This window comes from Micropterus dolomieu, linkage group LG07 (genome assembly GCF_021292245.1).
Source record: "Micropterus dolomieu isolate WLL.071019.BEF.003 ecotype Adirondacks linkage group LG07, ASM2129224v1, whole genome shotgun sequence".
In the NCBI taxonomy this organism is placed as follows: domain Eukaryota; kingdom Metazoa; phylum Chordata; class Actinopteri; order Centrarchiformes; family Centrarchidae; genus Micropterus; species Micropterus dolomieu.
This window is the reverse complement of record NC_060156.1, coordinates 16,476,750-16,492,004: the sequence shown is the minus strand read 5'-3', so window position 1 is coordinate 16,492,004 and position 15,255 is coordinate 16,476,750. Positions and strand designations below refer to the sequence as shown.

The following is a 15,255-nucleotide window of genomic DNA, read 5'->3' as shown; positions in this document are numbered from 1 at the left end:
GTTGGCTAGCCAAACAACTTAGTCATCTTAGTCAATATAGTGGACATTATGGATTACTTACATGCTGTTAACAGTCAAAGATGGTTTGAGTGAGTGACTTCACTGTTGGCAGGGAGAGGCAGAGGTTCAACTTGCAGCTGCTCCCACCACTGACGATGATGCTGTCTATAAGCTAGATAGCTCCTTTATATCTGTGACGTTACTAAACTTGAAAATCACTTCACCACAACACAAGCCAATAACTTTTAACACGTTCAATCGTTACATTTTTTTCTGACCCTGTTGTTGTCCTGCGGTTTGCTTCCACTTCTCATAGTGGAGAAGAAAATAAACAGCATCTTGATGATATAACGTTAGCGTTAGCATAGTTGTTATCTAATTAGCCAAGTGGTTAAATTAGCTGTTAACGTTGCCATACCTTGGTGACAGTACGCATTTTCTTTGGTGCTCTGGGGCGCTTTCTTGCTAGCAGCCTTCCTCCCTCAAATGTTTGAGTGAACACTCCTGTGGAGTTTACTAACGATATGCCCAATTTCAACTTTTCTTTAACGTTACTTCTCTACATTGCTGCTGCATGCTAGCTTGCTCTCTCGCGCATGTCCGACAAAAGTGAACTGTTACCGTAAGTATGCCGTTACTGCACGAGTGAAGCGGTTGTATGAGCTAGGAGCAGTGTTGGGCAAGTTACTCAGAACTCGTTATATATTTCAAGTTCCTTATTACTGCTTAAAAAAGTAATATTATTACTTTACTTATTACTGGCTGAAGTAACTAGTTACGGTACTATCAGCGGACATGAACAACAAAGTCCGGTCCAGCTGAGCTGTCGCACAGTCGTGGACTTACGTCAAGGATGGTGCGTTCAGTAACGAGTAACGCAGCGTTACTTGCCTTAGTAACTAATATTACCGTTTTAGAAAAGTAATTAGTTATACTACTTAGTTACTGGGAAAAGTAATATTATTACAGTTACTTAGAAAATGTTTCTATTAACCTACAGCACTTATCCCAGTTGGTTTCTGATTAATGTTGTAGTTGAGCTCTGCAACCCTGCTGACCTGCAATAGCCTGCATTGAACGAAAATGCCACTAAAACCTAAAATGTGTCTCAATGCCTCTTTGCTGTGCCAACAGTTTGTTTGTTTGTTTGTTTGTGTGTGTGTGTGTGTGTGTGTGTGTGTGTGTGTGTGTTTAATGAATTTACAGTACAGTTTAAGAGTTGTTTGTGTTGCTTTGACCTTCTTTTTTAACTTAACTTTTCCATTTGATGGCATTTGATGTTTTCCTTGCTATAATTTGATCCCACATTTTTCAGCACTGATGAACACACACAACCAGAACGGGCTAATTAAACTAAACTATTAATTAATTTACTTAATTTACTGTCTTTTTTTAAGTGGTATTGTTGAAACAGTTTTAGCAGCGCCGGGCTGCAACAGTAGGTCCTATTCACAATGAATAGCAGCAGCCTATCATTCTCCCAGCCTTTTGAGTTTGTATGTGTGAGCATCTAGACTTATCTCACTTAACCTTGATTTAAAAACATTTTCTTACAGTTATCTACTCATCAGCGCTGTGTTACAGTGAGCTATGTGTGTGGACGTGGCTCTTGACGAGATCAACTCTGGAACAGGGTCAACTAGCAAATGTAAGAAGATGAATGGAGGTGGAAGATGGTGACAGCCTTACACAGAAAGAGAGGTAGGAGAGGTTGAGGGGTGAGTGTGTTTTAAATCTCAGAATTGAGGTCCTTCAGGGGCATGAAATTACCAGACCAGTGGTTCATATCACACAGACACACACATGCATAGAATGCACGCATACACCCGATGAGGGGACCTGTAATACAAAACCGAAGCAATTCCCTCCACAGTATGGTCTGAGATGTTGCTTTACCTTGAAATTATCCCTCTCTTCTGAACTCTTATCTGCACTGACAGAGATTTCCTCTTCACCACTCACATTACCTTTGTGCCACCATCAGTCCAGCTGTGCTGTACGCGAGTCTCTATTTGCCTCATCATCATCATCATCATCATCCAGAGATTAGCATGATAGTAGGTGGAAGTGTATAAAAGCGTTGTCAAAGCGGGGGCATCATGCCCCATTAAACATTGACCTAATTTGATTAGGGTTGATGTGAGAGATGACATGTTTGAAATCAAGCACACAAACATCACAGCCAGACGTTATCTTTCATCTCAGCGTAAACTCCCCCCATGGCTTCTCTGATAGATCAAAGCAGTGTTTTTAAAGGGAATCCTTAACCGATCTTGTTCAAATCATTAGCATGGCTCGGCAGCTCTGCTCATACTCCGCACTCTAATATACACCGTCTAGCTGCAGGCAAGAGAACCTGGTAGTTGGACAAGTGTTTGTGTGCAAGAGGGAGGGTCCTGATGTGTGTGTATGTGTGTATTAGAGGCTTGATGGTGATGCAGTAAGGAGGTTAGATTTCATGCATCTGCCCTCGTATACATTCCAGAAAGGAGAGAGAACCAGCTGCTTCAGGAGCTACTCTCTGTCCCTCCTTTCTTCCCTCCCACCTCTTTCTGAGAAAGAACTTTACCATCTTCCCCTGTAACTATCCTTCCCTTGTCACATAATCTAGTCATTTCAGGTTCCACACCTACACATTAATTTACCTTTATTATACTCAAGTACACTAAAGTACCTGTACCTATGGAGTGCTCTTTTTCTTTCCAAAAGCACAAATTCCAGCACTGTTCATGCTACCTCAATTTCCACATAAAATACAGCCCTCCTATTCCATTTCAGGGTACATACAGGTGAGAAACTGTCCATGTTCACATGCACACACATACACACAAATGTAGTAGAAGCAAGTCCTGGCAAGCCCAGGCATTGACCCTGACATTGATGTCCCTTACTAACATGATGTCCAATAATAGTCCTGGAAGGGGAACAAAGTCTGAAAGGCAGCCTGTCAAATGCCACTGGCAGCAAGTCTGCATTAATATGAGGAAGTCTTCTATAGAAAGCTGATGTCACATGGGGAACAGCCGCACACTCCTCTGAGAAAGACTCCTATCATATAGGGCAGTGGTCGGAAATAGGTGGCCCGCAGGACAAAGCTGGACCGCCAGCAATAATATCTGGCCTGTGGCCAGATTACATAGTGGCTGGTGGTGAAACAGATGTCAGTCATGACAGCAAAATTAACTCACAAAATCACTTCCTCTTAAGTGGTTGAGCCTACAAAATAAAAGCGCAAGAACGTCTTTGCAGCAGTACGTACTTTATGTCGTGTTTAATTGAGAGCTTTTACATTGAAAAGTTCTGAAGGAAATTCAAGAGTCTCTGGCTTGCTTAACACACCTCTGAAAAAGCTGTCAGAAAACCTGAGATCGGATTCCCCATAATGAGGAATGGAGGAATTTCCTCTGCCTGGAGATACTGGGGAAATGAAAAAAAGCGTCCAAAGGTTGATGTGGACCAATCGCCGGGAGACACACACTCGACGATCTCTTTATAATCAATTTGTTGAAAAGGGAGAAAAATAATACTAGCAGCAAGTGGGGATTGGACACACAACCCTTCAAACGAGAGTCCTGTGCTGTACTGACTGAGCTTAACAGGTTCACATTAAATGACGGATTATAAATGATAAATTGACTATGTTCTGGCCCGCCATTTAATGACTTGAAAAAAATGTGGCCCGATGCCAGACTTATTTGCAGACTCCTGATATAGGGCTTGGTCAAGTTTTGTGTCAGCCTTTGCACCTGTTTAGTATTGAACCTATGCAGAATGCTCTGCTTTGATGACATTGTTTCATCAGATGGGGGAAAATCTCAGACCAAAGGTTTGGATAATATCATAGCCTGCTGGAACTGTTCCACTCCCAAATAACATGTTGCTGCTGCTGCTGCCAGCAGTTCTTCCCCACCATCTGTCATTAGCTTTACTGCTGTTTGAGTCGGCCAACTGCACAGTCCCTTGGGCATCACTTATAAGAATAGTCTGGGATTTCATCTTTATCTCTGGATCACTTTTTAACTCATGCAGACACCTGAGATATATAGGAAGATGAAATATGCCAATAAGAAACCCCCTGTTTATTTTAATTCTATTTATTCTATTTTCAGACTTTAACTCCATCTTAATAAGCTGATGATTTACAGCATTGGACTCAATTGACTGTCAAAAGACTCTTTGAAATAAATAATATATGTCAATCAACAGAAGAGACTCAAGACAATTTTGCTGTAATTTAATTTAAAAGTTGTGTAAAGCCTTTTGTGGCTCCAGAGGGACCTGTGCAAAATCTGATAAATTGCCTTAAGTGATGTCACCGGTTGGGTCTGAAGACTACAAGTTTATAAATTAAAAATCTAGGGGTGTTGAGTTAGAAAGTAGTGAGCTTACCAGACCTCTGTAGCCTGCTCCTCTCCTCATCTCTGCTTGAGGATAGCGGCTTGAGGCTACATTAACCGCTACTAGCAAACACACCTAGTTTGAGAACCAGACAAATCTGCGAGCTCATGTTTCATTCTTCCGACTTTGGTGTGTTCAGGAGCTTTAAGTCGTAATGTGACTAATGAAAATGTTTTTGTGTAGCTTCTGGGTTAATGCTTATAAATACCTAATCTAGGTCACTCTATCTGGACAGCAACTAATGGTTTCAACCTAATGACATATACAAATTACATGTGAGCAAAACATTTATATGCAATACATGAATTAATAAAAAGCATTTAGTTACGTCCGTCATGTTTTTGGGTAATATGACGTCAACTCAGAAATTCATGTACCAAAATTTTCAGTGACTTTCCCAGTTGTTTTTGTGGCTGGAGGGGGCATTCATGTGAATATTCCTAACTATTTTTTCTGATTATTCTGACACCACAATGCACCAATGCAGGGTAACACATCAGAATGTCCATCCAAACTGTCGGTGGTCAAGTTACGTTGCTGGTAATGTAGGGCAGCAGGGTTTGACAAATAACAACAATGTGTGGAATAAAAAAAAGACCATATGTTTTATTTCAGCTACATCAGTTTTGATCCTGTCTGACAATGTTAAAAGAGTGCAAAATCGACAGAGTACTGTTTTATTTAAGAGGGTTTGCTTATTTTTGCTTGGCTGTTGGTTGGACAAAATAACCAGTTTTACATTAAGATATCACATTTTTGGGCATTTATGTTTGATGTTATCGACTAAACTGAATTAATAAAAAAAAACTATGGCATCAATCAACATTAAAAATAATACACTCTTAAACACAGTGGCCTTCACTTCTATTCAAATGTATGCCTGTTTTAGATATTTTGATGAAATATCAAAATTTCTAAGGCATACTGTGACAGCTGTCTCAAGTTCACCAACTATAAATACCACATATTGGTGTGGTTTACAATTTACAGTAATCAGATTTGAGGGTGAAACAAATGTATGGCTTCCCCAGATGAACGGTAACCCCCTTAATCCCATCCCACCCCCACTTCTGACTGCACAGTCAGCTGTCTGTCTTCTGACGTCAGGCACATGAAATGCGGTCAGGCTACTCAGTGTCGGTGTGTATGTATGCATGTGGGGGGTTTTTTCTTTGTGGGGGCTGTCCATCAGAGGAGCTGAGAAACAAATCATGGTAACTGGCCAATCCCATCTAAGAATAGATCAGCTGGTGGACAGACCAAGGGTTAGACGTAAAAAATGTAGACAAGGGCTTTTGACTCACAAGAGGCCCACAGTTGGAGGTGTTAGTAAACAGGAATTCCTCACCAGTTTGACTTGACTGATCAGAAAGCAGAGAGAAATATTCCAGGTAGCAGGTGGTGGCTGTCTTTTCTAGTTTTTTTTTCACTGAATTTTATGCTGTGTTGACTTTCACGACCACACCACGCTCCCTCACAGACCTGTGTGAACAAGCATTCCCCTCCTTAATCATGCATACAAGGTGTCATTTAAATCTTGCCAAAGCCACAGGGCCTCAGCATTGCAAAACAGCCGGTGGTCCCGCTTTACATGAGTGAAACAGGGCACCTCTGGAGCTTTGACAGCAGCAGATCCATCACAAAGTTTTCTTGCCTGAAAAGGTCTTTGCACAGCCGTCTTATTTGCCCCGTCCTCCTCCTTGCGCTCTTCGTCATCATCCTCTATAGCTCGTAAATCAACCCATAATTATCAGGGAGGGTGGTGACTAAAGTCTTGAGACCATGTGGCTCAGCAGCTGACCACAGCACAGGGGACTGGGCTGAGTTCTGACAAAGAACAAGAGACTACAGCTTTCAGACATTAGCCTCTTGCCGGCTACACCCAGAGACCAACACAGCATAATCTAGCTGAACAGGAGGACAGATGGGTGTAGCACACACTAACACACACACACACACACACACACACACACACATTTTATTGAAAGGGGAGCTGTGACTGAAATGGCTGGTCTTCCTTGTACATCAGTACACCATGATGGATTTTTTAAACAGTGTTTAACAGTTACAACCCTGCATCATATCGTCCCAAGGGTTTAACACCATCAGGTTCAACACACGTGCTCACACACACTCAAACAAACAAACACATAGCCGTCAGCCCCCTGATGAGCCCATCTGTGAGCTCCTGTGAAACAAAAGCAGAGTTTTGTGGGGTGACACAGGCAGAGTTATGTTCTTGTTTGTTACTCAGCTACGTTCTGTCACAACAAATAGAAAAGGCTTTTCAGATTGTAAAATCAGTTCTCACTGTACACATAACACAACCACACAGCGTTTGGGTGAAAGCCGCTCCAGGTCCCCTGAAACTGGGACAATTCCCAACTGACATTCAGCACCCCAAAGGAGTTCTGGAGTGTGCGTTTGTGTGTGCAGTGAACAAGCCAACAAACCTGTTTTGCCTTTTCTGTGCTGCCAGCCGGCACACATGGAACATCTCAGGGCAAACAACAGCATGCAAGATGAGGAAAAAAAGAGAAAGAAACAAAGGCCAGTCCACAGACAATGAACAAAGACAGTGGCCATTTAAAAAGAAAAAATGTTATTTTCTTGGGAAAAGATATAAAGCAGATTGGATTTATGTCACTCCCTGTGAGATGGTTGTTCAGTTATGCAAACACATTTATGCAAAGAATTAAGCATTCAAAATCACACTGAGAAGAAACTGCCAATGGTCAAACAGTGTGCGACTGGTAAACATAGAGAAACTTACACACATTCACACACAGCTAAACAACACTCACAGACAAATAGGAGACGAGTGGCACCCTACCTCACTGTGACATTCCCCCTGTAGTTCTTGATGCTTTCTTTCCAGCTAGGAAACAACATGCAGAGACTATCTGATCTCAGCTGCAAAGATCTGAAACAACTCAGAGAGAGAGAGAGAGGGAGAGAGAAAGAAATCAACTCCCAGCTCTCTCTACATCTACACCCATAGGCTAAAATCCTCCACTGACGTCCCATCAGAGGGTTAGAGAGAAAGGGAGAGAGGGGAGTGTGCCAGTTTGGGTGTATGAAGGGGGAGAAGATGAAAGGGGGAGAGAGCATGAGTCAGTGATAGAGAGAAAGAGAGATTTAGGAGTTTGTCAGTGAGTGATCATGTGTGTTTGTGAGAGAGAAAAACAGAGAGTGAGGTGGGAGTTTAAATCTCTAATTACAACTGCTTATCACAAGCCCATAAGCAGCTGGCAGGAATGAGTGACACAGGACTGTTGCGCCTGAATTGTATGTGTGTGCATGCTGTGGGTTAGTGTTCGGGGGGAAGAAACAAACACTCAAACAATGGACTGAAAGTGAAACAATATAATGAAAACAGGAGGACAAAAAAGCAGCACAGAGCAAGAGAACAACTACCCCTTTCCTGTCATCCCCTTAACTCCTTCCTTCACGACTCCTCTCTCCGTTTATGCTCATCTCTTGGTGCTCTTCTCCTGTGTTCTTCATCAGCATGACAAAGACTGAATGGTGCATAGACAGAGATTTATAGTATTAAAGTTATATATTATAGTTCATATCTGTCAGTTATTTCTTGCCCATTTTTTATTTTTAGGTTTTTCCTGTGGCACCATCGTGAGGTTGACATGCTTGGTTTTTAAGGAAACCTATAAACAACTATTAGATGGACTCACTGCTATGATATTTTGTACAGAATTTGTGGTCCCCAGAGGATGAATCCAAATGCTGGTTATCCCCCGAGTGCCATCAGAAGGTCAAGGTCAAACTTTCAATGTGTGAACAAACACCAGCAGATGTTAGCACGCTAACATACTTAACTAAGATGGTGAACTTGATAAACATACCTATACCTGCTTAGCATCAGCATTGTCAGTGTGACATGAGCATGTTAGCATGCTGACATTAGCATTTAGCTCAAAGCACCACAATGTCTATGTCAAGTAACGTAACATGTTTCCAAAACCATATTTTCCCCATTTCTGCTACATTTTTGTCACTAAATTACTGGACATTAACAACATACCAACATGCATCACATGTGGTAAAATTAACAAAACACTAAGAAAAAAACAGCGGAACAATAAGGCCATTTTAGCACAACACAAAAACAGCCCTAGACAAATGTTGCTGGCTCTGTGGGTGTGTGTGTGAGCCAAAGCTCCATCTTGGAGCCATAAAGCAGAGTAGAGAGTGGGAGTCAGGATATTGAGAGAGGAAGGGGGGCAGAGTTGTGGCAAACCAAAATCCGTCCCTCCTCTCATCCATTTGATGTTTTTCCTTTCCTCTGTCATAGGCTGATGTCCTTCAGAGAAATGCCAGAGAAAAAGAAGAACCAAGATCTATCAAGATGAGCTTAAACAGAGGCAACTTTTAAATCTGCTCTCACTTTTCTTGCACAGATGCATATTGCAAGCCTGCCGTTTCATCATGGTTTGATTCCAGTCAGATGCAGAACCATATGAATTATAGATCAGCTTATATTCCAGTAGATCCTATGCAGTCAGGGGAGGAAAAAAACAAAACCACATCTAATTTTAACGCTGTTAAGAGCAAATAAACCTCTAATTCTGCTGGGTCAGTCACGTTTTTCAGCTCAAAAACAATTAGTGTCTTCTCAAGCTGAATCTGCAGCATGGCAAGCACGGTATGTGGTGTTCAGACTTAATAGTAACGGATGGCCCAATCCAGTTTGTTGATAAACCAAATCCTCACTTAAATGAGAAATCCATGCAGTGCTGCTGCCAGTTCAGCTGCATGGCTCTGGATCAGCCTGATTACTTTGGACTGACTGCAGCAGATCAAAGTAATCCCCAAACATTAGAGAAGTACATACATGGAACAACCATGTAGTACACTGAAGTACAGTGAGACAATTTGTGCGCTGTACATTTTGAATGTATTTTGGGGAGGCAATGAAGGTGCGTGTGTGCATATGTGTGTGTGTCTATATCTACTTGCAAACGCTGCCGTGTGTTTTGCAGGAACAGCACATGCTGGGTTTTATAATCAGGATGCAGGGATCACCTTTTGCCCCTGTCATCAGTCAGACCTGTGCGAGAGCTCCCAAACAGGGGCAGATGGGGACACAGAGACGCTAAGGTCCACATTTAACACAAGGGATGCAGTCTGGAAAATGGTAGAATAAAGGAGACAGACAGGGACTGATGCCCCTGAATTTATACCTCTCTCTTACAAGCAAGCAAAATATTCTGTGATTTTAGAAAAAGATATTGTGTTGTTTTTGTCTTGCCTAGTTTTTAAAGCGGAGGTCTGAAGTCTTTACACTCAGATATTAGTGTGACAACTATTATATGTTTTTTGTCAACTCCAGCTAAAAAGTACATTTAAATTATATGTTAAATATTCAAATGCAAATTCTGCTTAAACTAGTACCAGCATGATAACAAATAAAACTGAATCGTTGTAAATATTATGTTTGCCCCTTCTTTTTTTTTGTTACAGTGATGTATGTCCGTCAGCTTTTCTGTATGTTCAGTACTTTGACTTTGTGTATTCGCAACGTGTGAGTGTGTGAACTGTACACAGTGCCAGCATGTGTACACAGCAGGGCTCATTTCCTGATTCGCCGGTCAGATGCTGGTTTCTCTTTTGAGGGCCGAGGCCCACAATGACATCAGCTTCCGCCAACACACCAGCCATCACCATGGCACCACACAAAGACATTTCTGGCCCCAGAGGGAGGGGGAGCATCATGCTTGACACATTTATAGGAGAGGGCTCTTCTACCCTCCTCCCTCTCCTTCGTCTTCTTTTTCTCTGGTGTTTGTACAGCCGCCTGCTCTGTTTACCAGACCATCAAAGAGCTTCTCAGACTTCCATGGCTGTAGTACGCCGGGCCTGGCCTGCTCTCTCGATCTGTTTTAGCCTCATAGCCTCTCTCTTCCCTTCCGCTTGCTCTTCCACTCATGGCTATTGCTATCCATTAAGTCTATTTGAAATCTTTCTTTCTTAGCCTTCTATTTTAGACTTTCTTCTTCCCTCCCCCTCTTCTGGGCTCTCTTCTTGTCAAATGGAGCCATGACTCCAAGGGTAAAATGCCTGGTGAAGAAGTGACCACCCACTGGGCTTTGTCTAACTCTTTGCCCCAACGGAAAGAAGGCCTGTGTGAGAGAGAGAGAGAGCGAAAGAGAGAGACAGAGCAGAAGAAACAGACAGGATGAAGTGTGGCAAGTGGGGAAGAACTCAATACAAAAATATTTAAATATCAATCTCTTCAAAAATGACATGTTAGAAAATATCTGGCTGAAAAATATCCCAAGATGTCTCTCTATCTGGAGAAATATAGGGGGAGATCTTGTTGTATTGTACATCTTTTTAAAAGACAATGTAAATTTAAATAGGCTACTTTGATGAGGTTTCAGCCCTGAAATTAAACAAAATAACAAACTGTTTTTCAATTCTGTCACCATTTGAACATTTTAAATTATTGTTTATTCTTCAGTCATTATTTATATACGAATAAGCCAGTAGCATTATCAGAGAATGGGTCATTCATGTCCTTGTGTTGAAATATGATATAAGGTCTTCATTCTTTCAGACATCGTGGTCTTTTATTACTTTTTACACATCAATAAAAATCACACTATAGAAACATATTGGGGTGGGGGAGGATGTCCCTTGGGTATTCTGACCCAAACCACTACACACATCTAGTGACAGATGCCCTTGTGATATTTTCAAATTTGCATAATTATCAGAAAGATTATTTATATTTGGTTCCAAACTATTGGAAATTTCCTTGTTTTTTGTTGTCTGCATTTGTCAAAAACACACACAAGCTTTAAAACCAACAAAGAACCACTTGATCCCTGACTTCAAAATATGTTGTTGTGCAAGCAAGTACAGTCTTTTCTGTGTGTAGGCAACACAGACATCAACATCAACTACCAAACAAACCTCTGTATCCAGAAATGGGGAACTTCCAGCAGTGTGTTAGTTGTTTCTTCCCCAAATGCAGCCAGAAATATTGTTCACTGTATATTTTATTATTCAGTACATATTATCTATTCATTCATGAAATTTTGTATAAAGTCATGATAATCCATTGACTAAAATGTATCTGAACCCTGCCAGAGGTGTAACTGTCCCTCTGCCACTAATGTAACATAATATGAACTGAAGAATCATCCTCTGAGGTTATTTCACTGTTTCCTCCAGGGTCCTCAGGCATTAATCATTCATTGAGCAGCAGCTCCTTTGAATGTGCACGTCATGTGCCTATATAGTTTTGCCTCAATCTAAAAATAGATCCCTTACCTAATTTCCACTGTTCCTGCTCAACCTCAGCTCGATTCATTTCTCTGCTGCCAAGTTCTTCCTTCATGTGGCCAACAAAGGAACAACAACCTTCACCCAGATTCCAGATGACGTCATTTCTTGTGCAAAAACTGTCACTTTATTGCATCATTTCTGTCAGACAGACATATATAGGTAAATGTGAAGGAAATTATGGCATACAAATGTTTATGTTCAAATATGTAAAATAATGAAAGCATATGAGAATAACTCAGTGGCACAGTAATTCTGCTGCTACAGGAGCAAAGATTATTGTAGGATTTAACAGTATGAGAATTATTTCACACAAGAAACACACTTCTTACAAGTTGGACAAAGTTTCAGAAGACCTATACTATGCTATGTATTTGTGATTATTTAAAGAAAGAAAAACTACTTGATTATGACAGTTTCTCTATTCTAACATCTTGTCTCGATGAGTGGTAGAAATGAACGTAATATGGCTGTAGCTATAAGATGCATTTATTTTTAAGAGTAAAGGAGACTTTGGTATCTACTCATAGTCCCCTTTATGTCCCCTCAGGCTGAACAAGCTAGGAGTCACACAGTCTATCATTCAGCCAGCCCAACAATGGCTGCTTGCTGTATTCTTCTCACAACACCCAAGGTCAGGTGAGGTCACCAGAACTGTGCCTTGTTACACAGTTTGTTAGACAACAACGTCCCTCAGGGTCCAAAGTAAGGGTGACACACTTTAAGCCAGTTTGAAAGCGCCCAGGAAGGTGGAGTCTCCATCTAGAGACACGTTGGCTGTGGAACGAGGGATCAGCAACTCCAAGTGGTCCCCACATTCCAGCTTCACAATACCTGAGGGATGCAAATGTACAGACTTTGAACGGCCATTTTCCCCTTTTTCCTGCCACAAACCGCTGTCAACCCATACCAAGCTACTGACACACACACACACACACACACACACACACACACACACACACACACACTCACTCATACTCATACTCACACACATGCTTGAGAGCTTGAGTAAAGAGTTTAACATGTTCCTTGACCTCCCGTAACAGCTGTTTTTAAAAAGGGTGAACATAGCTAGACAGAGACAATAACAAAGCCTCACCTCCTGTGTAGCAGGTGTTGTAAGGGTGGTCAGTGTTCATGTTCTGGATGCAGCGGAACAGGAACACGTACTGAGGCTCATCTCCCACCACATTCCTCTTCCACCGGATCACAACGTGACCCATTGCAAAGGTGCTGTCCATGTAGTAGACCTGGGCACATCCAAAATACTGGGTTAAATCTGTGAGGTATAGCCCAGGTTTCGGTTTTACCATGTACAAATGTGGGTGGTGCAGCATTTGCTACTTCATTTATTGTGCACACATCATTTGCATGTTCTCTTCTTTATCTGACCTTTCTTCAAGGTCTGTTAAGAAACTGCATGCTTAGATCGATCACACCCTGTTTTCTGTGATGTATGCAGACGTGTTCCTCTCCTATATAAAATCTGGTGATTGGCAAACAGACTAGCAGCGCGCCCCTGTGGAGGAATTATGAAATGACAACAAAAGGACCTACCTGACTGTAGACAAAGTAGAAGCCCTCCTCTTTGACTAATATCTTGTCTCCAAATAACTCCAGGGCAGAGCCTCTCCTCAGCCCAGCCTGCCAGGGGATACCTATGTGCGGCATCGAGGAAATGTCTGATTCAAAAAATAAGAATATATCAGAAAACATGTCAAAGCTATAAAGCTAACATTCACCCTGTTTCGAGTAAGTTACTGGAGTCACTGCACAGATACATTTTAGCCAAAAATAGATTTTATTAATACTTATATTTACTAATGTAAACCTGTGAAGTCCAATCAGAAAATACAATTACATCGTAAAATGTAAATAAAACCTACATCAAATTCAAATAAAAACTATTATAAACCACCAAACTATCATAACCCAGGCCTGGCATCCTGTACCTTTCCTGAAGAGTTTCCTGGTAGTGTTTGCCAACAACTGCAGGCAAGGCTGAGAAACTGTGACAAAACATGAGAGAAATTTAGACCTAATGTTAAAACTGGTCTGCAGTTTTCTTACAATCTGCACATTGCTTATTCCATTGCTGTCTCTCTTTTTGCTTCGGCTCCTTTTCTTTCTCCTTTGTGGGTGAAACTCCGCACTCCGCAGCGGTCTACTGTAAATATTTCACCCTGGGTATTGTTAAATAGCTTGAGCTGATGGTGAGCACATTCGTGCTATTAGTTTTAAGAGTGAGCACTGACAGATGCTAGCATTACCTCACCACCTCAGACTTCTTAATTTTTTCATGTGGTTATCACCAAAGCTCATCATTCACACTTGGCTGTTGTCTGTTTTGAAGTGAACAATGAGTTTTTTTTCTCGTCAGACCATAAAGCCCTCTGATAAATTAAACTGACTTACAACAATCATAATAATAATGAATGATTGATTAATGATAAAGGACTGTTTACCACCTTAAGAACAAGAAATGTATTCAGTATACATTACTCAGCCTTTTTGCAACTGAACCGATAGATTTGTAAAACACAATCCTGCCCTGCAGGCAAACTAAAGAAACTAATAACTGCATCTTATACATAAACAACGAACTGTCAGGCTCAAGTGCAGCCTGCCATGTCTTACCCAATGCCTCTGTTTCGGAGACCAGTCTTCTCTTCCTTATCAAGGGTAGAGCATGTTGAGACTCAGGCTGGTGCAAGGGCTCTTGGATGTTTCTCTTGCTACCAATATTCTCAGTCTGAACAGACAAAAATAAGTCCTTAGAAAAGCAATGCATGCTGGTAAAATGCTTGTATTTACAATCCTGCGCAGATGGAGTGTTTTGTGTAATGCCCTAAGGACTCTCTCACCTGGCCTGCCTGCTTGGCATCTTGTCCCTCTTCTCTCCTGCGACAGACCTCTGATTTGAGTCCCTCTACCTCAGCTCTGAGAGCCATCAGTTGGTACAGGGACAAAGCTGAAAGAGAGGAGGAGGTGACAGCAGCTAGCGTAAGCAGGAAAACTGGCCAGGACAGCCTCCCTTCACCTGCCCTTTGTCCAGTCCCAGGCTTCGCACCTGCCAAAACTGCCATCGTTGGGCCCATACAGTACAATATCCCCAGAGCTCACACTGACAGCATGACCAGTCTCAGGCCTCAACTACACTGCCTCTCTTCTGACACTTGTGGAAGGAATGGTGTATGTTTTCTTCTGTCATCAATGTTTTTCTCTAGTCTCCGGCTTTACTTTTCCTATCTAAAATCCCCAACAACTTCCTTAACTCTTTCTTTTGTCCTTCTGTGGCCAGTTCCAGTTCAGTCTGGGGGACTACGCAGTATGAATGCAGTTCAAAAAAAGGCATAACAGCTTCCCCTCTGTAGTTCCTCTCAGCTAACCACACTCACAGCTTCCTGCCTGACCAGCGGCCTTGACAAATCTCTCGCCCCTTTCTCTTCATCTTGCTCCTTCAAAGAGATAAAACACAAAATTCAGCTTCCCCACATTCTAACAAACAGCTCATGTGATCGAGTGGAAACAGGAAGGACAGTTTTGTCA

The 15,255-nt window shown here is 41.7% G+C and overlaps 1 protein-coding gene and 1 long non-coding RNA gene across 3 annotated transcripts; one reads left to right on the top strand and one right to left on the bottom strand.

Annotated features, from left to right (window-relative positions):
- Positions 1–254: 254 nt before the first annotated feature.
- On the top strand, positions 255–9,791 carry LOC123973877. The gene is made up of 3 exons (XR_006825720.1): positions 255–622; positions 1,557–1,701; positions 8,711–9,791. It is a non-coding gene; the product is annotated as an uncharacterized LOC123973877 (long non-coding RNA).
- Positions 9,792–11,810: 2,019 nt separating this feature from the next.
- On the bottom strand, positions 11,811–15,255 carry tnfsf13b (TNF superfamily member 13b). Of its 2 annotated transcripts, none has more exons than XM_046054838.1 (6): positions 14,571–15,255; positions 14,344–14,458; positions 13,659–13,715; positions 13,264–13,364; positions 12,806–12,956; positions 11,811–12,540 (listed from the first exon to the last, which is right to left on the bottom strand). In XM_046054838.1, the coding sequence occupies exons 1-6, from the start codon at positions 14,802–14,804 to the stop codon at positions 12,428–12,430; spliced, it is 771 nt and encodes a 256-aa protein (XP_045910794.1). In that variant the 5' UTR covers positions 14,805–15,255; the 3' UTR covers positions 11,811–12,427. The 2 variants fall into 2 exon arrangements, with proteins under 2 accessions (XP_045910794.1, XP_045910792.1); XM_046054836.1 differs by having other exon boundaries at positions 13,264–13,388; positions 14,571–15,251.

Excerpts from the sequence above, each read along its gene's own strand:
- tnfsf13b (XM_046054836.1), bottom strand. The coding sequence starts at position 14,804 with ATGGGCCCAACGATGGCAGTTTTGGCAGGTGCGAAGCCTGGGACTGGA. Across the intron at positions 14,459-14,570 it reads ATGCCAAGCAGGCAGGCCAG|ACTGAGAATATTGGTAGCAA; the intron begins GTGAGAGAGTCC and ends TTGTCTGTTCAG. Across the intron at positions 12,541-12,805 it reads CAACACCTGCTACACAGGAG|GTATTGTGAAGCTGGAATGT; the intron begins GTGAGGCTTTGT and ends TGCATCCCTCAG.